Source organism: Ascaphus truei, chromosome 1, assembly GCF_040206685.1.
Source record: "Ascaphus truei isolate aAscTru1 chromosome 1, aAscTru1.hap1, whole genome shotgun sequence".
Classification (NCBI taxonomy): Eukaryota; Metazoa; Chordata; class Amphibia; order Anura; family Ascaphidae; genus Ascaphus; species Ascaphus truei.
This window is the reverse complement of record NC_134483.1, coordinates 493,332,412-493,358,310: the sequence shown is the minus strand read 5'-3', so window position 1 is coordinate 493,358,310 and position 25,899 is coordinate 493,332,412. Positions and strand designations below refer to the sequence as shown.

The 25,899-nt window shown below is 40.6% G+C and overlaps 1 protein-coding gene across 10 annotated transcripts in view; it reads left to right on the top strand.

The window, feature by feature from the left end:
• SLIT2 (slit guidance ligand 2) overlaps positions 1-25,899 on the top strand; it is a 297,113-nt gene that overhangs the window by 255,251 nt on the left and 15,963 nt on the right. For 4 of the 10 annotated variants that reach the window (XM_075568739.1, XM_075568712.1, XM_075568703.1 and 1 more), the window contains 15 exons: positions 1,348-1,480; positions 2,773-2,841; positions 4,434-4,505; positions 5,522-5,593; positions 8,360-8,431; positions 11,130-11,293; positions 11,801-11,833; positions 12,603-12,727; positions 12,829-12,926; positions 17,145-17,284; positions 18,100-18,126; positions 20,750-20,843; positions 21,622-21,759; positions 22,610-22,850; positions 24,444-24,574. In XM_075568739.1, coding sequence (XP_075424854.1) covers positions 1,348-1,480; positions 2,773-2,841; positions 4,434-4,505; positions 5,522-5,593; positions 8,360-8,431; positions 11,130-11,293; positions 11,801-11,833; positions 12,603-12,727; positions 12,829-12,926; positions 17,145-17,284; positions 18,100-18,126; positions 20,750-20,843; positions 21,622-21,759; positions 22,610-22,850; positions 24,444-24,574 — 1,609 coding nt within the window. The remainder of the gene's footprint in view (positions 1-1,347; positions 1,481-2,772; positions 2,842-4,433; positions 4,506-5,521; positions 5,594-8,359; positions 8,432-11,129; positions 11,294-11,800; positions 11,834-12,602; positions 12,728-12,828; positions 12,927-17,144; positions 17,285-18,099; positions 18,127-20,749; positions 20,844-21,621; positions 21,760-22,609; positions 22,851-24,443; positions 24,575-25,899) is intronic. The other 6 variants (XM_075568749.1, XM_075568731.1, XM_075568757.1 and 3 more) reach the window with 3 other exon arrangements.

Below are 25,899 nucleotides of genomic sequence, written 5' to 3'. Positions count from 1 at the left end.
TGGACTGTTTGCACCTTTGACAGGTGTAAATAGGAAAAGTAGACAGCACCCATGATTTCCAAGCTTAGTTTTTAATGGTAGTACACTGGCGACACACTTTATTCGAGCTCGGCTAGTCCCACGAATTCGGGTATACCCGGGTGTATTGAGGTTTGTGACTGTTTTCTGCCCGAGTGCATTGAGGTATTTTCCAAGCAGGGATTGAAGCATTTTATTCCTGCTGGCTGCAATACTGCACAGTATATATATATACACTGCATTACAATTCATGAATTTATGCCATCTGGTAGACACGCAAAGCATTGCAGCCTATTAAATCCTAATCATTATCATTTAACAGATCAGCCGCCCGTCAGCCAGGCATCAACCCAGGCTGGGAAGGCAAACGCAACGGGGCTTGTCAGAGGTGAGGAGCGGCGCATTCCAGGTATCTGCCAGGTACATACTGGGTATTTGCTCGAATAAAGTGTGTCGGTGCAGTAGGTGTGATGGAGAACAGACTGACCTGACAATTTTCCGAAGTCATCTAAAAGGTTACGGTTTGCTCCCAGCACTCAGTCGCAATATATCATCAATAAAGATTGACAGCACATTTTAAGTTGAATGCAATGTATTTTCAACAGGGGTACTGGTAGTTTAGACTATCTGCACTGCAAGCATACATTTAACAATGGCAGCACTATTAACTGACAGGAGAATGTACAAGAGCTGTGTGTGTTTTATCTACTGAAAGCTGGCGAGAAATGTACAAAACAGAATGCTAACATCTATGTACTATCTGCAGAAAAACTATCTTGCACCTTGCCAATGGTAAAATGTGTTTGCACACCAAAAAAAGGGAAAACCTGTGTTAAAAAACATTGGTTAAGTCAGTGTGTATAGACTAGAGCATTGCATACACTGAGATATTCGGTAATCATATGATCAATCTTAGATTCAGTATGAGTATTCTATTATGTACTGTAACTTGTGCCAGCAAACTATTTCATGGAAACAAAGCATAGTACGAACTTATAAACAGATATGAACTTGTGAAAACAATATTATGCAGTGAATTTGGAAGAATTCATTTACAAAGCTAACTAGCAGTATCTTATTACTTTCTTACTGCGTTACACTGTACACTTTGCGAAGCATTCTTTTATTATACTCTATGTACACCGAACCCCCAATGTGATGTAAAAAAAGTCAAGTATAATAGCTATTACACGTATAGAAGAGATTACAGTAAATAGATAAAGTTATTACAAATTCCAATGCACAAGATCCATCATTGCCAGCATTTATAAATGCACTGTTAATGCGTCCAAGTGTTTACTTAGCATGTGTTTTCCTCTCACACACCAGGGAACGATGATAATAGTTGTTCGCCACTTTCTCGCTGCCCAGCAGAGTGTACCTGTTTAGATAGTGTAGTTCGCTGCAGTAACAAAGGACTGAAGACGTTACCCAAAGGCATCCCTAAAGACGTCACCGAACTGTAAGTAACCCAAGTTATGTCTACTTGAAGTCCAATGTCAGGCTTACACTTATGAGTCCAGCGATAGGAAGTAACATGATGCTCAACATTCAAGATTTGACATGAGTTGAATCAATGCCAAGAGCTGAGAAACCTATTTTGTTTCACATATAAGGATAACAAATGAACCTCTACATTTGTAAAGGGGTGATTGGAAGGATGTAATTAAACATAACGTGAACAAAGATTAATGTTGCCAGCTATGATCAATGAATTGCTCCACCAGCTGGTCTTTTTTTTAAAAAATTTTTTACCATACTATGTCTAAATAATTGTCCAGGTTTCATTTCACATACATATTCCCTCTCTCAGTGAAATACTGCTTGTGTAAATTAAACTAAATACATTGGAAAGTCTAACCTATTTTCTGAATACATTTTAAGAGAGGCCAGTCTACAAAGTAACTGCAGTAGTGATTGTGACATCGGAGAAGGGATTTTTGGGAGTTTATTTACAAGAAGATATAGTTCTAATTTGTATTCTAATCTAATATTCAAACATATAATATCTAAAATATGTTGCATTTATGAGTAAACTTGTAGATATTTCTAGTATCAAAAATACATTTAAAAATGACCCCAGGAGGCATTAAGAAAATGCAGAAGATATAGAGGTTTTTTTTTCCAACTTAACAAAAAAATTTTGTTTGTTCTATGATTCTAAATTCTATTACTAGAATCACCTGAGCACAGTTGTACAGTATGTCTCCTCTCTTTTTAAATACAATACCAATGAAAAATTAATTTAAAAATGTATTAATATAATCACGTGGTGTGCACTAAATAGGATCTCTCTCTCTCCCACAGATTCCTCTTTCTTGTTAGAAATAGAGTTTAGTATTATTATTTTAAAAGAAAAACAGCAATCACATATAAATCATAAATGAAAATGATGCTTAGTATACAGTATGAGTGAGTATTTATTTAGCATTTTGTAATTCTGGACAAAATTTGGTACAGAGAAAAGTTTGGTTATTCAGATTAATATGGAGGTCACAACCTTTAATGTAATAAACTCATTATCTTTGTATAAAAAAGATTAGGCACTATATTTCTGGAAAAGAGCAAGTGCATCATGAATGCTGCTGACTCTGAACATTAATTTATGAGTTACAGGTATTATAATGTTGTATTTTCATTGTTAACTTGCCATAAATGTATCCATCATCCATTGGGACTTTGGGAACTGTGCTGTGATACATTCTTTCAACATTATCGTATGGTAATAGCTTACATTTTGTATTTGTGTTTTAGATATTTGGATGGAAATCAGTTTCCTCTTGTTCCAAAGGAACTTTCTAATTTTAAGCACTTAACGCTTATGTAAGTATCAGTAATTTGTTGGAGTCTGTTTTACCTTGCTAGGGAAATGAAGTGATCCATCTAATTCTAATTTCATAAATATGTCAGAAGATTGGGGATGTCCTAAAAACATCTCTCATGTAGGCCTATTCAATGCCGAAAGAAGCGGGTTAAGCACAGCTAATGATGCATTAACTTCTATTCAGTTACCGATGCCTCGACTTACAGTAACTGAGCTCTGTTGAATAAAAGTTATTACATTGTTATTAAGCACCGCATTGAATATAGATTGTTGGAATTTGCCTTGTGGAATGTAAATAATGGTATAGAACACACAAAGTGTTCCCCGCACTCCAAATAAATACGAGAAAGTAAGTGATAGTCACATCACCCTGCTGGCTGTCGGAGCAGGATCATATGAGGATCACTTCCTGATCACAGGTTTTTCCCATAGCAGCAAAGATTGAAGAAGGGCTTCCCACTGAGGACTGTTGCTTGCTTGAGCCTTAGAGAGTTATTGTTAGAGATTGTTGTCATACTGCAAAGACTGATTATCATTTGTACTATATACACTCATGTGTTCTCCATTATCAGGCTCTTATGGTTTGTCAGGTGTCTAGTGCATTAGATTCACATACACATTATGTGACATAGTCTATTTAATTGAATATTGCTTGCACCTTCCTGTTTACAGTAGTGTTGGACTTTTGTTCATTTGCTTTTACATTAGTCCCACTTTGTGGTGGCTATGGGAATGGGCCTGTAGAAGGGGTAAGTAACCCCAAAACGTTGCCCCCCGCTTCTCACCGCACTTAATTCCTTCTCTGTTAAGGATTTCTTTCTCTTATCGCTCACTTTTTAGTGATATCACATCCCCACCCCTTCCCACACCATCCCTTCCTTTTCTTGTTAGCATTATCATGTGATTTGCGCTTTATCCACTGTGTCATTCTATGTTATTTACTTTTGCTCATTAATACACCTCAACATTTCAACTATCACTTACTTTCTCGTATTTATTTGGAGTGCAGGGAACCCTTTGTGTGTTCTATAGTGTCCTTAGGAGAGATTAGGGGTCTCTTCATTGTTCCCCAGCACCCACTACGTAGTCAAATCCTCATTTCATTTAATACATTAGGTAGTGCGGCCTATACAACATACTTTCTGTAAATAATGGTATAGATCTCAAGTAGACTTGAGAGAACTTCGAAAAAAGACACAGAATTCTATTAATGTCAGTGTGAAAACATTGGTGGCTTGCCAACCTTCTCCAAATCCACTAAATATTATATCTAGGATTATTTGTCAATAGTTCTTGATTTGTTTAAAAAATGCAGACAATCTTGTCATGTCTATCTGTATGGTGTCTGCACGACCGGAAAGCTGGTATGTCCACTGTCCCTTGTGTGGAATATAGAATATCTACAGTGCCATATCGGTTTGTAAATAATTCTGAAGACCTTAAGTGAAAAGATCAGCTGTATTACTATCTGTGTTCTTTTTTTTAACCATGTTGGCACTCAAAAACGTGATGTTATGGTTTTTTTCACAAATGTAGCATTTATAAATAATTTTACACTGAATTTATGACTTTCTTTTTTTTTTTTTTTTAGAGACCTGAGTAACAACAGGATTAGTACTCTTTCTAACCAGAGCTTCAGCAACATGACTCAGCTTCTTACACTGTAAGTATCATTAAGTAGCATACAAAAACACGACTCTGAATATGTGGCAGTAAGAGAGATGTTTGTGCCTCATGCTGTTACCGTTTTCTTGGCCAGACAAATGAAATATTTCAATTCAGGTGTCCTCAGATCATTCCCTTTTTATACATTTAAAAAAACAAAAGTAATTGGGAAAGATACATCTCAGTATATGTCTTGTACTAAATGAAAGGATTGACCTTACTCCTCACTTATGAATCACCATGCCACTTCTCCTCCACACCTCGTTATTTTAGGATCTGTGGCTCTGATCTCCAGGCGCTCACTTTTTTTGTGTTTGCCTCTTGACAATCAGAAGTTAGATTTTGGAGAAGACTGAAGATGGAGCTTGCAGAATTTGCTTCACTGAAGTGTTCTTTGTGATTATGAAATAGTACATTTTTCAGTTGCCTTCCAGTAATATTTTCCTGAATCATAGTTAAAGCAGCAGAACATGTGTTTGGTTTTAAATAGGTTTGAAGTAGGGGGTCTCCGGAGCTGAACCACGTTAATATCAGGTCCAGGAACCTCCTGCTTCCTGAGATACTTACCTCGGGAGGGGATGCCGGCAGCAGCTCGGCAGGTTAAATGTCATAGTCACGCGGGCAAATAGGAAGCCACAAGGGATGAGGTCACAACTTTCTATTGGCTTGTGTAATAAGGGACATTTAAGCCGCCATTTTGATAGCCCCACTTGGCATAACCGGAGCTGCTACCTACACTCCTGATGAAGTTAAGTATCTTGGGTAGCAGGGGATCCCCGGAGCTGAAATTAACACGGTTCAGCTCCAGAGACCCCCAGCTTCACGCCTATTACTCTAAAAAAATTAAAAAAAAGTTAAAAGGAAAGCCGGGTTGCTGCTTTAAAGGGGCAATATTTAAACTTGTGACACCACAAAGTGGAAAGCAATAATCATAAATTGAGTATATGAATCCTCTTTCACATGCAGACTTTTTTTATGCTATATATATATATATTTTTTTGTATCTGTTTTCAGAATTCTTAGTTACAACCGTCTCAGATGCATTCCGCCCCGAACATTTGATGGTTTAAAGTCTCTTAGACTCTTGTGAGTATTTTTTCTACATATGATGGAATTGTGCGATCAGCTAACAAATGCATGCATCCTTCTTTTCCATAATAGCAATAGTAATGTTGGGTTATATAGAGCTGCATATGTTTGCATGAATATCTGTATTTATATAGCGTTTTCCAGCAGTAACACACATGACATAATAGGAATAAGCGCTTCATAAATAAAAGTTGATATTAGGAGAATGAGACCCTGTCCCGAAAAGCTTAAGTAGGGAAGTGGTAAGTAGGGAGAACTTGGAGACAGTAGGAGGGTGTTATGGTAAGTGTGTCTCCAAAGGGTCAAGGTAAATCTATATGAGATGTATAGTATCAGCTAGCAGAGCTACCCAAATGATTCAGTAATTAGGTGTATTTTATGATGAGGCTTAAAGGTGTAGAGAGATGGTGCAAGTCAGTTATTGAGAGGAAGGGTATTCCAGAGGTGTGGGGCAGTCAGTGAAGAAAGGTCTTAGGCGGAAGAGGGCGTTAGACACAAAAGGGGTAGACAGAAAACATCCTTGAGCAGAACACAAGTTTCAGGCAGGTGTATGGCGAGAAATTAGGACTGATATATAGGGAGGGTCAGAAGCGTGTATAGCCTTAAGAGAGAGAAGCAGGATTTTTAAAGTAATACGAGATCAGAAACCAGGAGAGAGATTTCAACAGGAGAGACGCTGAGACAGATATGTAGGAGAGAGTAAAGCAATTCATGCAGCAGCAGCAGCAGCGTGTAGGATAGATTGTAGTGTAGACAGATGGGAGGCAGGAAGGTTGGACAGTAGAAGGTTGCAATATATACAGATTAATTCCCAAATTATATTGCTCTCCAACATTTTGGTGCTTGGGGCACAGGATGAAAATGTGACCAGCTCAGTTTATCAGGGTGTGTTTCTGTGATTTCAACAGTGTTCACCTGTTGTACTTGCTCAACCCCCCGCACCCCCCTCCCCCTCCCACATTACCACTTGCATGCCTCCTGGCAGAGAAAAACAAGGAGCACCAAGTAATGTTCTACATTTCCATTAGCCATATCAATGGCTTCACATGTGTAACCCCTTCCCTTCAGCTTTAAATAAAATGTACATTTTAAACATGCAATCTAAAGTGCACTAATTCTAATTAGAAATCTGAAAATAATCATCTGAGATGAGATGCATCCATGCTGTAGCTTTTGCTTTGGAGTTAGATGCATTTGCCCCTATTCCAAAATATATCCTTTACTCTAATACTTCTGGTTAATATCGACACAATGAATAAGGGATTTTATTGCATAAATCCAGCCTGTCTGTTTTATGGCACAATATTCTGCTTTACATATACTTTTGATGCAACTCCATGTACAACTAAAGGGAATTGAACTCATGTTTCTGATGAGATGTACCAACACAGATTCAAGTCTGTAATTGTAAAGGAAACACGAGCATGCTAGCTCTCTGCATATGTCAATTCTCAACTGAATACCACTTCATAGGGGAGGTAGGGGCGGGGAGGGATTGGATGTCTGCTTTAACATCAGGCAAGCATATTGTGCAAAAGGAATAATGTAATATGGGTCACTACCTCCATATGTTAAAGTCAGGCTATACACCAGTTAATAAACCAATGTACCATGCATGTTTTCATGTACGGTAATAACTGGGTGCTTAATAAATCAAGAGAAGCCTTAATATTAATAAAATAATCAAGATAAATTGTAACCTATCTGGGGCGGTCGAATTCTATGTTTGTTGCACTTATTGTATTATATTTCCCTGTGATGTATTGTCTCATTTGTAACGCTTTGCATACATTGGAGGCACAGAAATACAAATATACATACAGTACATACAAAGGATACCATGTCATAGAGTTTTACCCTATGTGCTGCCATGGTCAGTGTGCTGCACTCATCACATTCCATGAGGGTATTTATTAGTGCCTGTGACAGGGACCATTTGGTAATAGCAGGGGGGAGGGTGTTTTTAAGGTTGTGCGTTTACCATACATTTTCCCTCGAGACAGTTTCTTTAGCAGTGATGTATCATGAGTGCTAGATGTATCCATGCTGCTAGATAATTTTGTAACATTGTATCATTTTGTCATCTATGGAGAGATCAAAGTTACGTGACATTTTATCACCAAAGTGGGCACATCGTAGCTCCATGTTCTACATTAATATCCTTTATTATATTATTATTATTTTAAAAAAAAACATTTTTTTAAGTGATATATATATTTTTAAGAAACAAGTCAATGTTTTTGTGCGTCGACGGCCTTTCACAAGTAACACCTGCTGGTGCTTCCAAATGTGTAAGGCTGCGCGTATAGTGCCGGCGACGCCGCATCAAAACAAATGCATTGAATCTGTCGTATGCGCTTATAGTAGGTGGACGGAGACGGCGCGACGGAGCGACTCAAATCTCTGTAGTCAGTAGAATTTGATTTTTACAGCAACGGTCTCACCATGTGACAGGCTATAAACCCATCAGATAGCTTCTGATGCAGGGAGAGGGGGGGATGTGTGTGTGTGTGTGAGTAGCCGGCACTATAAGCGCAGCCTAAAGCAGTACAAGGCAAGTGAGGTTACAGCTATTCTGAAGATACTTTGTAAATAGTCATTGTTAAAATGTGTAAATGGGACTATATTGAACCAACATGCGATAGCTAGAATTGATATGAGAAATATGTGGAACTGGATTTTTTTTTACATTGGAATCGGAGAATAAGTGCACGGAGCAAATAATTCCCTGTATTAAGCACTGTTTCTGTTTTCTCTTTGCAGATCCTTGCATGGCAATGATATCTCTGCTATTCCCGAAGGAGCATTTAGTGACCTTTTAGCCCTATCACACCTGTAAGTTTGTGCATATTCTCTTCTAAGCTCAAAACATACCAATAGGGGAAGAGGGAGTAATGATACTAATGCCTCCTGTTCCATGACCCCATACCACAAGGCTGTGCCTAGAGGTCCCCAAATACTCTAAATTACTGTTGTAAACATATTTTTGTAAAAGCATCGGTAGTTCTATAAACAGTTGTGTGCATCATTTAGTTTGTGCCTACTACTTCTGTACAAAAAGTGCAAGTGATTTAGTTTCAAGGAAATAACTTTCAATACAGTATATAGTAATAGTACAACTAATGTCAAAAAGTACATTAAATCTCTTAAATCTGCTGTGAACATGCTATATAAATCCCCCACAAAGAACAAAGTGTGCAAACCATGTATGTATGTCTATTTCTAGAACACTGAGCATGCAATCAATGCTCACAAAATTAGCCTATATATAATAATAGAATTTGAATATGGTATAGAACGCAGTATACAGACAATAAACATTGAAAGAAAGAAATTGCTGCAATACAGAGCTTACATAGACTGTCGGTGCACAGTGTGAAAGTCGGTCTCTGGCAATCTTCAAGCTGATGACTAATTTAAAGGCGCAATCCCACATACTCACCAGTTGAATTTCTTAGGTGCCTCTGAATAATTAACTCTCAACCAGGTGTTTTCTTTACTCTTATCCCACCCTGTCCTTATCTGAGGGTCAGTAAAGTTAAGGAGAGGTTGGGAGGGGGAACTGTGGTTGTATAAGAACTTGCTGATCACACATCTCACAAAAAGGCAGCAGCCTAAGGAAATCAAACCCCCTCCCAAGTCTCACTTAAAAAAAAAAAAAAAAAGATTACTCATACAATAGGTGTCATATTTGGGTAAAAAAAGGTATCAATCACCCCATAACCGTTTGGGTACCAGAAGGGCTGTGGCAATAGAGCGCCATGGTCTGTCCGGCGCTCACGACCAAATGATCGCTCTGTCACTGATAGCGGAACACAAGATGAGGAGCCCACCTCTCCCGTTCCTCTCCCTGTGCATCGCAGAACGTGATCTACCCTGCAAAAACAAGTCATTACATCATGATGTACTGCAACTATGACGTCATTTTAGCCATTTTCAAAGTCTGAAAGGACATTTCGGTTACCATGTAAATACTGTACATTCATTCATGTAAATAATACAGTTCATCATAGTATACCTTCTTTGAGAAGGACTCGCTACTAGAACTGGGTGAAACCGGCTATTTCAGGGGAATCTTTGAATTTTCACCCAATTTTATGTCTCCTACTATTTGTGGATTTCCACAACACAATAGAAAAAGAGCTACAGAAAATCCTTCTTTTTTGGGGGGGTATATACATTGTTGATTTTTATTTTTGCCAAAGATCCCTTTTGCTTCATAGTTCTGAGAATTTTTTCCCCCCACAGCTCATGAAAAATTCCTGGTATGTGCTGCTTTATTTGTAACTGTGAAGGATATTTTCCTGCAGCTCATGGAACATCTCTGTTTATATTTTTATCATGCCGCTTATTTTATTCCTGCAATTTTAGACGAATTCTACAAGAGATTCCAAAAATCTGCTATTTAAATTTCCACAATAAACAAGTCAATGAAAAAAAATCCGCATTTCACTATAATTCCCCAGGTAGAATATCTTTTCTGCACAGTTCTACCTGATACAATTTGTGGAAAAAGAAGTCAAGCGCAAACTCTCATAGTGCATACCAATGGAATTATTTCGTGAATAGAAAGTAATAGATGCACTACAGCAAATACATGAATTTAAAACATTGAGGTATAAAAACCTTCCGGAATCGCCAAGGTAGCCGAACCCTCACAGGAATAGACGAGCGATCATGAGCAACATAAATTAGGACCAGTGTAAAAGTTCACTAAACAGATCAATAGCTCCATGCTCATAAGTGAGCAAAATTTAGTACACTATCATCCAACGCGTTTCATAGGTGCTACGAAACGCGTTGGATGATATTGTGTACTAAACTTTGCTCCCTTACGTGCATGGAGCTATTGATCTGTTTAATTAACTTTTAAACTGGTCCTAATTTATGTTGCTAGTGATGGCTGTTTTTGGGCGGTGACATCACCCATGAGCATCTCTGCCTGAGCCGCCCTCTGATCAGAGGTGAGACCTGTTTAGTCGAATGGAGCATGGAGCTTGTGCGTCTTGGACTAGGAGCTGGTGCTTTCCCTACCGGAGCGGACACCTTCACTGCTGCAGTGACTGTGACACTACTTACCTGCACCGACACCATCAACCAAACCGGTCTTTCCTGTGAGGGTCGGGCTACCTTGGTGATTCCTGATGGTTTTTATACCTCAATGTTTTAAATTCATTTATTTGCTGTACGTGCATCTATTGCCTTCTATTCACTAAACAATTCCATTGGTAATGCACTATGAGAGTTTGCGCTTGTCTTCTTTTTCTATTCCCAGTTCCTACTTTGATCAGCAGCAACTCTCTCTCATCTAAGGGAAGTTTTTCCCATCACATTTTTTATTGATTGACACACTAATATATGGTATTGTTTTAAATTTTGTATATCATTCACTTGCATATTTACCATATCCCTCACAATTTAGTTTAGAGCGCAGTACATTTGTTTTTTCACTGATACGGTTTGTGCTGCAATGAGTTTACACAGGGCACAGATGTGGAAAGTAATTTGGCCCGGTTCTTACTTCTTGTTTCAGTGCTATTGGGGCGAATCCTCTCTATTGTGATTGTAATCTGCAGTGGCTTTCGGATTGGGTGAAGTCCGAATACAAAGAACCTGGTATTGCTAGATGTGCTGGTCCTGGGGACATGGCAGATAAACTTCTTCTAACCACACCCTCCAAAAAATTCACATGCCACGGTAAGGATCAGTTCTCTGCAAAATGGTCAAAGGTTTTGTGGATCTTTCCCAATAAGGTTTTGGTAAAATGGACAAGTCACCACATTGCCTCAAAAAGGTGAAGCAGACGTTACTGTTGCTATTAACATACACAAAGCAACTTAAAAGGTCCCATGTAACAACAAAAACTATCCAGAAGAGTTAATAAAGTTATGATTGCAACAGTACACATGAGTAATTTTCACTCATGAGTACCTTCTATGTTTATACAGTATCTAAAGAAAATAAAACGCAATACCTTGTGGATGGAAAATTTGTACAGCTAATTTCTTCTATTCACATTTTTTTTTCTAAATATACTTTTATATTTTAGGGCCATTTAAATATAAATATATATTTTAGGGCCTCTCCAGATGCTTAAGTGAAATATATTGTGTTTTCTTTCCATTTAAAGACTTTTCTGTGTATGTAATCTACTAACAGCCTTTCAATCTTTTACTTTTGATCTTGTTATAATCCTTGCCCTAGAAATTCCAGGGTCTTGTGGTTTTCCAATCCCAGGTAAGGGTTTAAAAAAAAACCTTCCAGAGATACATTATACTGTATTTCTAAAACAGACCTTCTGACCTTCCTTACATGTGCCTAAAGATGGATTCCTAATCTCCAACACGCATGTTTCTCGTCTGTGACCCTGTCTTGTTCACTTGTGTGTAGGCGCATTGACAGCAAAATAGTGCGGATAAATCTCTTGCAAAGAACTTGAAATGCGCTATTAGAAGTTTAAAAGCTAGTTAAATGTTATTGCCTTGACTATAGCCCGGCAACCTTTTGTGCTAATGGTTAGAATGGGAAAATGCTAATGTATTTTTCAGGGACGGATTATTACATGTTCCATTATTACCGAGCTGTGTGAGCTCCACTTTATTTACTAAATTAAAGAGCAGAATAGATCAAATCAGTTTCCAACATGTGTGCCAGTCTTTCATGCATATAATACAGTAGTGAAACTGACTTGTACCCCAGTGCAAATATAAACTTGTATTCATTTGTGCTCAATCATATCCCTTGGAGTCTCCTTATTAATTTTTTCTCATTTTCTGCCATAATGATTAGTGAATTTGACAGAATGAGTATAACTTTAGAATGCTCCATATAATGTGTATACTGAGTTATTCCATATGGTTGATTTATGGCGTACCATTTTTCTATTCAGGATCCAAGCCCTAAACTGAATTGAGCTTTTATTTATTTTTACATTTTTCTGCTAAAAGGTTCAACAGCTTATATTTGAATATGAACAATAATGTTTTTTTTTTTTTTTTGTCTTTAGGACCAGTCGACATCAATATTCTTGCCAAATGTAACCCATGCTTATCCAGTCCATGCAAAAATGATGGCACCTGCAACAGTGATCCTGTTGACTTCTACAGGTGTACATGTCCCTATGGCTTTAAGGTATGTATGAAAAGAAACACATGTATTCATTTTCATCGCTCTAAATATCACATATGGCAGTGTACACTACAGGCTGACATTTTGCATTGTTATACTTACAGGGCCAAGATTGCGATATACCAATCCATGCCTGCATCAGTAACCCATGCAATCATGGTGGGACATGTCACTTAAAGGAAGGCGAGGAAGAAGAATTTTGGTATGCATTTTGTGTGTCACACTATATCATTCACTTATTTCATATTACTCTGTGTGTTGCCATGGTTATCATTTGTTTTGAAACAGGGATGTAGACGTGTTGCAGGTTGTGATCCCTTTTAGGGGATACATATGTAACGGGTTTCCCCCCCCCCCCCCAATCGCAGATTATACTGTGGGTGCGGAGAAACATATAGTGTTACCAGGTGTTGGCTCACAGGAGGGCTGAGCTTCCGCCACGGGGAACCTGGGGCAATTATAATACTATGAGTAACCACTTACTCGATGCAGCGCCTCCACCTGCGATGGCTCCCACCATAGGGGGAGTGATTCCTCGCAGGACAATCACAATAATCACATACAACTGAAGGGGTAATAACTAATACCTTTTACTTAGGAACGTCATCTCACGGCAATAACATCATAACAGGTGTCCCTCTCTAGAGGAGACACTTACCACTGCGTCGCGGAGGACGCTTTCCCAACACCAAGTGAGCCCACCCAGTGTCCATAGAGTCCCACCCAATGTCCCGCACTCTTGCAGAGAGAAGCAATGGGTGACTGCGCAGTCACAATTACACTAAGGGCCCGTTGGTGCACTTATGACTGTATAGTACCTGCCGAGCACTCCGGTGCTCGGATCAGCAACAACTTCACAAAGGGTCAGACGCGTGATGATTCCGTCTGATCCCAACCTGGAGATATTCTCTGTGGCCCCGTCTTGAGCCCGAACTCCTTCACTGGAACCGCAGCGTCCGCTGAGTCCCTATCTAACACTACAACAACGTGACACACACTGTACTATAGGTCGTCCCTACAGCACAGCATCCTTAGGTGGCTTAAGGGAAACTCCTAGGGCCTGCGGGGTTGCCTATCCTATGCAGGTAGGTCCCTGCACCCACCCTACTCGTAACACGGGCCCTGGGCCATGGCTCCCCGGATTGGTTACCGCTATGAACCCCCCAGTTGCCTCATACTACGCGCAACGCGGAACCTGGGCTATGGCTCCCTGGACTGGTTACCGCTATGAACCCCCCAGTTGTCTCACGTCGCTTACCTCCCCTAATTCCTGCAGCAACGCTCTGCAGACTAACACTCAGCCCACTTGTCCCTTTCACTACCCTTCCTGTTCCCCAGCTCTAACTAAAGTAAATGACAGGGTCCCTAACCTGAGGGCTGTCCCTGGCAACACTCACTAACCTAGTGGGGAATCAGGGCTAACTTGGACCTTAGGGCTGCTGGCCTAGTGCAGGGAGTCCCTGACTCCTGCACCCTACCTCCTTCCCTGGGCTGCTCCTGACTCTGACTCTCAGCGTGGTCCAAGCCCGCGAAATGTATTCTTTCCTCCAGCGCAATCCTGCAGCCCTATTGGCTCCTATGAGGCACCTGATGCCTCCCTCGCTATGCTCCATGGGAGTTGTAGTCCCATAGAGCCTATCTGGGCATTGGGGCCGCGTGCGCGCTTGCCCTGCGCATGCGCGAGTCTTTAGGGGCCGCCTCAATGTTTCCCTACTCTGCTCTGGCACTCGCGCGACTCTAACTGACTCTGGGCTATCTTCTGCGCATGCGCGATCACTGCTCATGCGCGAGTCCTTCCCTAATGGCGGCGCCCTCTCCGCCCGGCTCCGGGAGTCCAGTGACACGATCGCGGCCTTAGCAACCGGCCGCACGCGTCCCCGGCAACCCCCGAGCCGGAGCCTGACCGCCCTCACCCCGGTGATCGCCTTGCGGAGCCGCCATTCTCGTACCTTTTATGGGAACAACATTAGAAAGATTCCTAGATTAAATTTAAGATGGCAGAGCGTACAAGTAGGGTTGCCAGGTGGCTTCTCCAAAAATAATGGACACAATGGTAAAAGATGCGACGTGCTCGAAATCTCGGTGGGGAGGTATGTTATTTCTAAATGATCTGACCGTTATGTCACGCCACCCTCGTCCTCTCTAACCTGCTGCACTGTGACTGACTGCGTCTCACTCTGCTGCTGGCTGCCTGCTGCCGCACGCCTCAGTCCGCTCCCGGCTGCACTCCACACTCGCACTGCCCGCCACACAGGGCCGCAGACAGATTTCCTGGGACCTAGGACTAGAGTTATGTCCGCTCACCTCCTTTTCCCGCCCACCCCCCGGGCCAGTGGTCTTGCGACCCCCCCCCCCCCTCCAATTTCGCACCTCACGAGCCCCCCTCTATTTCTCCTCCTCTTCCCATGTATTTCTCTCCCCTCTGTCTCACTCATCCCCTCTCACTCTCCCCCCCTCCACCGATTACCCAACTCTCACTCAATACCTCCCCCCTGCCTCGCATATATTTATTTCCCATGCGTCTCTTACTCCTATTTTCCTCACTCACTTCCTCCCTCCCTCACCCCCTCTCACTCACCCCACCCTCCGTCAATTACCCCACTCTCACACAATCCCCCCCTCAAAATACATACCAAAAAACCCCACCAAAAAACTTCCCCCCCTAAATACATACAACTCCCACACCCCAAATGCATACAAAAAAATCCCTACCCCCAAATACATACTAACACCCCCCCAATACATATAAAAATACACCCCCTATAGATATAAAAATACCCCAATACATATAAAAATGCCCCCCCAATACATTTAAAAAATTCCCTCCAAATACATATAAAAATATCCCCCAAATACTTACCAACACCCCTCAAATACATAGAAAAAAACACCCCCCAAATACATAGAAAAATACACAAATACACCCCAAATACATATAAAAATGCCTCCCCAATACATATAAAAATACTCCCCCATACATATAAAAATACCCCCCCCCCCCATACATAAAACATAACCACCCCCCAGGCGGGCCGCGCCTCTCCCTCAGCAGCAGGCCTCCCTCACTCTGTCCCATGCGAGCTTCTGACGCTGGCGTGCGCCAGGCCTCCCTCTCATGCTGGCATGACGCGTTGATGTCAGAGAGGCCCGGCGCACACCAGCATCAGAAGCTCGGCGTGAGACTGAGTGAGGGAGAGGCCGGCAGCATGTCCTCCCGCAGCCACAGGGTCCGGGACCCCTGCCCCGTTTCGTGCTGCCCACCGCACGTTCAGAGAGGTAATACCGGGCACATACTTTCCCAGTATTACCTCTCATTTCTTACCGGACGCAGGGGCAAAATACTGGTCTGTCCGGTTCAACCCGGACACCTGGCAACCCTATGTACAAGGGTCCAGAGCGTACACTTGAAAAATAAATCTAGGAGGGTTTGACAGTTCTGTACACTATAATTTCATCTATGAAGGGCTCTAATGTTGGCTTCCTAAAGGTCATCACAACCTACATTTAATCTACATTTGTCCTGGACCTAATACAACTTTGAAACAAATCCTTAAATAGTGTGCTGTGTAGCCGACAGCACAAGCAACCACAGGGTTAATAAACTGAGAACTTTGTCTTAAAGTGACAGCCGCCTTAATTCAATATGACATATTTTTGTAAATATATATTTGCAATGTTGAACATATTGTTTCCTTTTATTTATTTTTCCAGTGGCACTCCAAAAATATATATCTATAAATCTGTCGGCGTTTAACCACTTACACTTTTTTTTTTTTAAAGGCTGCCATAGAATCGCAGACATAATAGTTGATAGGCGATGTGTGTCATTTGTAATGGGGAAAAAATTGGATGTATTTTTAAGATTGCTTTGATTTTTGTGTTTTCCCAAAGCTATTTTATTTTGGCTTGACCTTTAATGTCATAGTATTAGATTATTTTGAAAGCTTCATTTTGATAATCAGTAGTGTAGGTAGAGTTGTGCTAGAGACACAACAGGGTCAACAAGTGTGCGGTATATTGACTGAAAATAAAGCGTGTAAGTGTTAAAATGTAAATCCCAGTGAAAGGGAAAGGCATTGATTCATTTCTTAGTCATTATGGTAGCCGATAAACATAATGTGACCATTTTTAATCTGGAGTTATTTATTCACACAGTACAATTACTCCAAATGTGCCATCTGAAAATGAATTTGAATTATTTATTAAATGATACTAATACATTCACATAGGAGTGCTAATCTACCTATTAAGCTGGTTAGAAACACCACTTGGTAAAAAAAAAAACACGTTTTCTTTGCAATTCATTTAGAAATTATCTATCCACATGACTCTGGACCCCCTTCACATAATTGACACTTTTAAAGATATCTGGACAATTTGCAGACATGATGTATTGTATTTACGTGTATACTTGAACCAGGTGTACTTGTGCGGATGGATTTGAAGGAGAAAACTGTGAGATGAACATTGACGACTGTGAAGATAATGACTGTGAAAATAATTCGACTTGTGTAGATGGAATCAACAATTACACTTGCCTTTGCCCACCTGAATACACAGGTGAGAATGTCACGCCATTTACAAATAAAGGTTTTGGGGGGCATATTCCGATTAATGTTTTACATTCCCGCTTTAGTTTTACACCTCTGGGTACAGAAACAAATGAGTATAATGGGCCCTTTTTGAGGTCCACAATAATTTCAATTTGTTTTAACATCTACTAATCCAAATACATGGCTGCTGATCCAAAGACTGACAGGTCTTCATATCTCCTGCACATTGTCTTACATTGTAAACCTGCTCATGTCGCTCTTTCAATCACTTTGACTGAGTATCCATCTTCGAGACATCGGTTGGTCATTTCTTTCGTTTGTCAATCTTTTTTTTGTCAATCTTCCAACAACATTTAATTCTAACCTCTGCAATGGATGCTATTTGTAGGTACCGTAAAGCTTGCTTTACATTGTGTCACTTTTGCTTCTCTGCTGCTTTAGGCTGGGGCCATGGTACAGCAGACCGTGCAGCTGAGCAAACAGACTGCCTTAAGGCGAGTCCGCGGAAGCAGGAGGGGTGCGTGCGTTGCGCAAGAAATCAGTTCAAATTGATTTCTTGGCGCGACAGGCAGTCACGTGAGCGGTTCACCCAATGAGGGCGAACCAGTTCCGTGACGCCCTCAGGCATGCCCCCCACGGCCCGTCCACCATGGCCAGGTAAGCGCCCGCTCACCGACCAGCTTCCGCGCGTTTCCACACTGGCGAAGGCACCATGGCCCCAGCCAGCCTTAGTTTGTGCTGCTTTAGTGGTTTGTTTGCTTAATGTGCTACGGTGTCGCATTTCAATGAACATGTGTGTATCTTCTGTCTTTGTCGCACAAGCTGCTAATCTGAATGAGGTGGAAAAAGGTCAGTTTTAATCCCTTTCTCCTACTTGTCTTTCTTGCTCTCCTGTTGCAGTAAAGGTTTATGCATCAAACTATGACTACTAGAAAGTATGTGTAGGAACCAGCGCCAAATACGGTGCAGCAGAAAACTTTTAACCCACCATCATATGCATAGAACAGGGCTGTTTGAGTGAAGAGACCTGTACGGAAACCATGAAACAATAAATGTTAGTAGTGAAATTCTTTGATAAAGTACCTGCACAGGTACGAAACCCGTCAGGGGACCTTTTTCTTAAATATGTGTTGCTCAAGAGCACAATAGATTGCACTTTTTTGATCTCTGTGTTCACGTCCAGCTTTTTTCATTTTTTGGCTGTGGTCCACCATTGGTTGCATTTTGTTTTATGACTACTAGAAGCCGTTTTTAAATGGTCCTAGATGTGTGATTCCCTCCACGGTTAGCAGCTATTCTCCCATGGTACACTGGGCTCCCCTAAAATTGACCGATTTTTACATTTGCTGCTGTTCACACCAATACACTGAATCTGTGCGTTTGATCTATTACACTTCCCTTACCACTATGGATCTTGAAGACTTCTGAATGTGATATTGTGTGCTGATGTGATCTACCAGGCCATCTAGTTTGTCCAAGAAATGAATCTTGGTTTTACTCTTCATTCTTGCTGTCACATCTTGAGGTCTCAAGGGAATACTTCTGTTCGACTACTACTGTTAAACTATGTACAGTGTATCTTAAGAATGGTACTGTTCATGTACTTGGAAATGAAGCTTTCTAATTACTAGAAGTGCAGAAGGCATAAAGTAAAACCTAATAATAATTACTGTATCCGGGCACCATCAAATTAACAAACGCTACAGAGGTGAACTGGGATGAAGGAAACAGTGTGAGGCAGATGTGTAAAGCATCATAATGTATATTTCACGTTGCTTAGCTGTCTGGAGTACCATGAAAGTGCCCCGAGATTTACTTTTCATGTAAGTCAAATCATCTATTGCAAGGTCTCATAATTCTTTAACGGACTAGAAGTTGATCCGCTGTGTTGCATGCTGTTGCACTAAATTAATTATACCACTTCATAAAAAATAAGTTTCCATTTCAGTTCATGTTCGTGCCTAGGGATAAATGTAACAGGTGTTCCGTGATCAGTTATGTTTGACATATGATTGTCAGTTTAAAGAAAGTTTGGTGCTTTTATTGCTAGCCATATACAAGCAAGAATTACAATATCTTTTTAGCAGGCCTTGTACTGTAGATTACAAAAATGTCAGTAAAAAAAAAAACGAATGACTTTAAGTAAATATGGGTTTGTATACTTTTTTTAATTTCACATTTAGACAATCTATATATATAATTAAGTTCGCCACTCTTGAAGCTCGCACAACATCTAAGAATATTGTTTGGAGAAATAAGTGCTTCAGTAGCAAAGAAGTACTAAAAACAGTGACATACAGTACACAAAACTGGTATGAAAAAAAAAATATTTGAATAATGCATATATTTAAAAAAAATAAATGTATAGGATTAACTAGGCTCTTTCTGCAGTAGCATTCACCGAGCTTAGAAGTCCTACAACCTTGAACGGCCAAAAAAAGAGCCATATGCTCTCCCACAGCGGTGGCTATATTAAATGATCATGCAAGGAAATTGGGGAATTTTGTGAGGGCAAAACCTACCCATGATCTGTGGATGAGAGATGGGTGAATTATTCGCCAACATTCGAATTTGCCGCAAATATGGCGAATATTCGTGGCTCGATTTTTAAAAAGTGACATTCACTTAACCTTCATTCGAATGTCTGCCAATCCTCCGGCCGAAACTTTTCCCACATTGGAGAGAGAGTTCTCCAAAGTGCTATATATATCCCCACAAAAAATGGACGCACCTGAGATACCTGGGAATTATGCCAATAGGTTATGCTAAAGACTTCTATTAGCATAGTTCCTATGTACCCAGTATCTAAAGGCTGATTTCCCACACCCCCTTTTAGTTCCCCTCTGTAACCTTTCAATGTTTTGGCAGAGGTCCATTACCTTATGCAGCACCACAGCATGACTTGTAGGTCAGTTAGTACTAAGCAAAGTGCCTTTTATCCACGACAAGCACTTACAGAAGTTATTTCAGTGTTAGAACCATATAAAGTAACAATTAATTAAAATATTTTGTAAATTGAAATACCTAACAGCTGCACATATACTTTCAGCTGCGTTTGCCAATTAGGAAGAAGAAAACTCTGGTGAGGTACCAAGAAGACTCTTAGGAAACCTTATAAAAACTGATCTATAATGACATCAATGAGAACCTTTTACATGTGTTTGTTGAAAGGAATTGTAACCATCAACAAATGCATAATTGCTATGCAAGAGTATTACGCTGAAGTGATAAAAGGACTTTCCCGAAAGCAGATATTCTGTTATTTAATTAATATTATTATTTACTTTGTTATTTAACCCGTAGAGTACCCGTATAACATACTTGGTAGTTCATGGGTCCTGTGACGACAGAGGCCCTATTGAGGTACCAAGTATGTCATTGTACAAATGCTCTAGGGTGGTGGCAGTCATGTCTATGGCACTGTAATGTGTGGGATATTGCCAAAGAGTTTCATAATGTTATTCTATTGCAGGCGAGCTATGTGAAGAGAAACTAGACTTCTGTGCCCAAGAAGTGAACCCATGTCAGCACGACTCAAAATGCATCCTGACACCTAAGGGATACAAGTAAGTCTTAAAAGAAGAATCTGCAAGCAGAGGCTCATATTCAAGGTAGTACTATTTAATGCCGTACTCTCCTTAATCTCCCAATATCCTTCTACTCGAGCGCCCTAAAATATTATGTTGGTATATCCAATTAGTCCCTTTGCAGCCATAAGGACCAAGGGAGCCCCAAGCACCACAGACCTCGAAGCCAACACAAGGGTTCATCTTGTTGAGGGAGTTTCTCATGCTGCAACTGCCATTTCTATTAATTATTAATAGGCTTCAAACAGTAAGAAAAACTAGGAGAAACATAATATTAAAGTAGTTGCCATGGCGAGAGTGTGTGTGTGTCGCCAGAGGGAAGGTGTCCTTACCTTCATTCAAAATGCAGACCAAGCTTATTTTTCATCTCATGCGCTTGCTTAGTACCTTTTTAGCTTTTAGTAGTGAGATCGCACCCACTTTGTATATATATGTACATATAACCGAATACTACAGCAGGTCATCTCCTCTATGCTACCTTCAGAATATTGTAAAAAGAAGTTGCTAACTAAAAAGAATTGTTTTCTTCAGATAATAAAATGTTCTTAAGTCATTAAATGCAATCAAGATGCGTGATGTATTTTAAACAGCTATGCAATTTGTGCATGTATTGGGATGTACCCTCAAAACTTGGAAAATAAATAGAAACTTCTTGGAACATTTGATGTAGTTTGAAGGCCGGCAATGCCTTGGCCAATAGGAAATGTGCGAGTAGCCTTTTTGGACATGTTATGCATGAAATGATTTTGTTCAACAGATGTGACTGTACCCCTGGGTATGTGGGTGAGCACTGTGATATTGATTACGACGACTGTCAAGAGAACAAGTGCAGAAGTGGCGCGCGCTGCACTGATGCGGTTAATGGCTACACGTGCATGTGCCCTGATGGCTATAGGTGAGTAAGGACAGGACTAGACTGGGTGTGGTTTTGTGGTTAGATGGTGCAGTTGGTTTGATTTAGCAGCTTACATTGACTCATTAGTACAATCGCGGTTCCCCTCTCCCCTCTCTTGAAGCGTGCCATTGAGACATAAGTGTTCTACCATGATTCGACCTAACAGGTAGCTACATGAATGCTTATGTGTTACAATGATAAAGGGGCTCATGCAGAGAGCATAGATAAGGAAATAGCGCCATCTTCTGGCGAAAAAACTAGCCAGAAATCCTTAAACTCGGGAGAAAATGGCGCGATTTTTAAAAGTGCTCTGCAAATTTTTCAGAGCTGTAAAACTCGCCAAACTCGTGGCGAGAACCTGAAACTCACCATGCTAATATAGCGTTGTATTCCAGAAGCTCCGAATCGCTGGAACACGCCAATATGTGCATTACTATGGCGAGTTTCAAATAGCCAGGAAAAGTTGGCAATTTGCAGTTTTTTGCCGAAATGAGTTAACGACGTTCCCTGCATAACACCTTCACTAACGGCAAATCTGTGGCTATTTTACAGCCATTTTAAACTTTTTTAACGTTCCTCTCTGCATAAGCCCCAAAGTGCTTTGTAATTTTAAGGAATTGCCAAAATACCATATGCTAATATTACATTGTTTTAAATGTATGCCTACAGATATGTAAACATAATGTTCCAGAAACTACGCATAATTTAACCCTTTGGTGCTAAATTGGCATGTAGTGTATATTGCTCCCCTCCTGGGCTGAAAGCGTTACCAAGCACGGCATTTTAAATCGATGAATTTGTTGCATTTTGTTAGCAATCACAATCTGAGGGATGTTTTGTTTGCTTCTAGTGGCCTGTTCTGTGAGTTTTCCCCACCGATGGTTCTACCTCGCACAAGTCCCTGCGACAATGTTGAGTGTCAAAATGGAGCCCAATGTATTGTGAAAGCAAGTGAGCCGTTGTGCCAGTGCGTGTCTGGCTATCAGGGAAACAAATGTGAAAAACTCGTCAGTGTAAACTTTGTGAACAAAGACTCGTACCTGCAAATCCCTTCAACTAAGATCCGCACTCAGACCAACATAACACTACAGGTAAGGAATGTTTGCAGAACGACTACGCTGCTTCTATTCAGAGCACAGCTTTAGAGAGACGAATGTCTACCAGTTATTAATCATTTAGAAATCTAGATGGAAACAATATTTTCATTTCACATTTGTTTGTCTTATGTAGAGCTCAAATTTGGTTGAGCTGCGGTGAACTTTCACAAGTCAAAGTTCCTGTACAATGAGGACATATTTCCATGTACAGCACAGTATCACCCAAGTCTGGGGTCGCTTTGTGCTACAACCCTACAACATACTTTCCATGCACCCCATAATCTGTTACAAATGGGAAAAGAAAGCTAGAAGACAACAGAAAAGGTTACTGAATCTATTAAAAAATTTAGATTATTCTTTTGTGTGAACTATTCCGGTTTACCAGCTATGTGTGTAAGTGAATGACTCGTGCAATAAAACCCTTATTTAGATATGAATCTTTGCAGCAAATAAAGAGAACATTTAATAAGTAGAACACATTGAAATTCCTCATGTCATAAAATCCTTTGTTGCTGTTCCAAAAATCATTTTTTTTTTCTGTTAACATCATGCAGATGTTGATATGTGAACATAGAAGAAAATAAATGTCATGCTACTACATAACATATATGTATATACATACATACATACATACATACATAAATACATACATACATACAATTAGGGAATACATAATTTTCTCAATGTAAGATTTCTAATAATTATTTAGTTAACAAAGCAATATGTTGCAGGCCACTCTGACCGTGAAGGACTTAAATATTTGCACCAAAGTAGATTATGGCACAGTAAATATGTGACATTTATCTTGTGAATTTGATTGTCTGGAGAAGTGCTGTCAAACATGCGCCCAAGCAACTTTGCAATGCGGCCCAGAGCTTGAGAGGGAGCTTGTTTGGCCGGGAGGGAGGGAGCTTGTTTGGCCGGGAGGGAGGGTGGGAGCTAGTTTGGCTGTTACTTCAGGAGGGGGTATGTTGTTAGAGGCAGAGAGGGACAGAGAGGGGACGGGGAAGAGAGAAAGGGGATGGAGAGAGGATGGGCGGGAGAGAAGGGGAATGGGGTAGAAAAGAGGGGATGGGGGAGGGGCAGAGAGGGGTTGGGGACGGCGGGAGAGAGACACCAATGACATTTTCATATTTCTAATAAGGAAAGCACTAGAAAAAAAGTGTATACAGTACGTAGATTATGGTTACTATTTATTAAATGTTTTCCTTCTGATGATGTGGCCCAAGTCTTAAGAATTGCCCCCCAAGCTATTCTGGTCCTGGTCTAGGTCAATGGATCTGAGCCCCAATCTCTGTATTCTAGCTCTAATGAAAGATTTGGCAGATGTGAATGAATTTAAATAGATCATTGGTTAACTTTATCCAAAATATGTTCTGGCTCATGTGCCCTAAACGTAAAGGTATAGCATCATTGTAAAAGCCCATGGAGGGAGACGATTTGTTTTTTCACTGCTGTATAATACGTTCAGGCTGGACTTTGTTTATGTTGTAGTACACTGCAGCACATTTAAGGTTTTAAATGCAAGTGACATGTATCTCCTTTTTTGTGCGTGGAATTTCATCTTCACTTTTCTTGTCTAAACAGGTTGCCACTGATGAAGATAGTGGAATTCTACTCTATAAAGGTGACAAGGACCATGTAGCAGTGGAGCTATATCGTGGCAGAGTACGAGTTAGTTATGACACTGGAAGTTACCCAGTGTCTGCCATTTACAGGTGAGGTTGTAGCTACAGTGGTAACAGACCTAGCTAGATCGTGAGCTAATTCTGGTGCTTTGTTCTTTCTGTACAGTACATTTTCTGCACAGATCATTTTATGTTATGTATTGTTTTTCTCAAAACAAAACTACAGGTACACAAAAAAAAAAAAAATTCCAAAGGATAATCAATATTGTTCACTATACATATTTGTGTTCCTCTTTTGCTCTTTGACATTCCAGATGCACGTGTTCCAATTCATTTGAGTGCACCTTTCCATGTGTGCTTTTTGATGGCGTGCTTATGTTCTTCCATTTACAGACTAAGGACTTAACACTGCCTATGTAAAGAAAATTGACATACTGTAGATACCAATAGTGTTACCCCCAATAACTGCAGCTACTTTGTTTACTGCCCTACTATCCATTCTGGACCCCTGTGGAACCTCTACTTTGGGGAATGACTCAACAGATCAGGCATTGCAATGTTCTGCTTCTTTTTGCCACTATTTTCAAGTTGTATTCTTTTTTTTTTTAACAACTGGTTTTTAGAAAAGGAAAAAGAACAAACAGCGCGCAACTCTCATAGTGTATTAAATTCAATTATATTGAAGTAAAGTGATGGTGGTGAGTATCGCACGTACAGCAATACTTATAAAAATAGGCAATACATGTATTTCGGCACGTTACCAACAATGCTCAGCAGGTCCCCTCATCCGACAGACATCCCTGAAGAAGTATTGGTTCAATACGAAACGCGTAGGATTCAGCTATACACGGTACACTGTTTTTACGGACTCTAATTGTGCCAGTGTTTACCCCTGCCTGCATGTATCGCCCGTGAAGCATCTCTGACGCTCGCATACTTATGACGCGTGTCTAGTGACGTCAGTGGGCGACCACGTGTAAAACGAAGTCGGGACCGGTTTCGGTACAAGAGCGGGACTCGTGCAGGAGCTGCTCCTTCATCAGCTGCCATATTCACCAGTGCGTGTGTTTAGGCGGAAAGATCGGGACACCGCGGATCGTGGACATCAGGATTGGGCTGCACACAACACCATAAGGCTGTCGGGAGTTGATCTGACTCCATCTGCAACTTGCTGGTGCATTACCTTGATGTCTGTCGGATGAGGGGACCTGCTGAGCATTGTTGGTAACGTGCCGAAATACATGTATTGCCTATTTTTATAAGTATGTCTGTACGTGCGATACTCACCACCATCACTTTACTTCAATATAATTGAATTTAACACACTACGAGAGTTGTGCGCTCTTTGTTCTGTTTCCTTCACAAGTTCTATCGGATGCCGAGCCATCTCAAGTGGAATAGCAGCAGACGCTCAA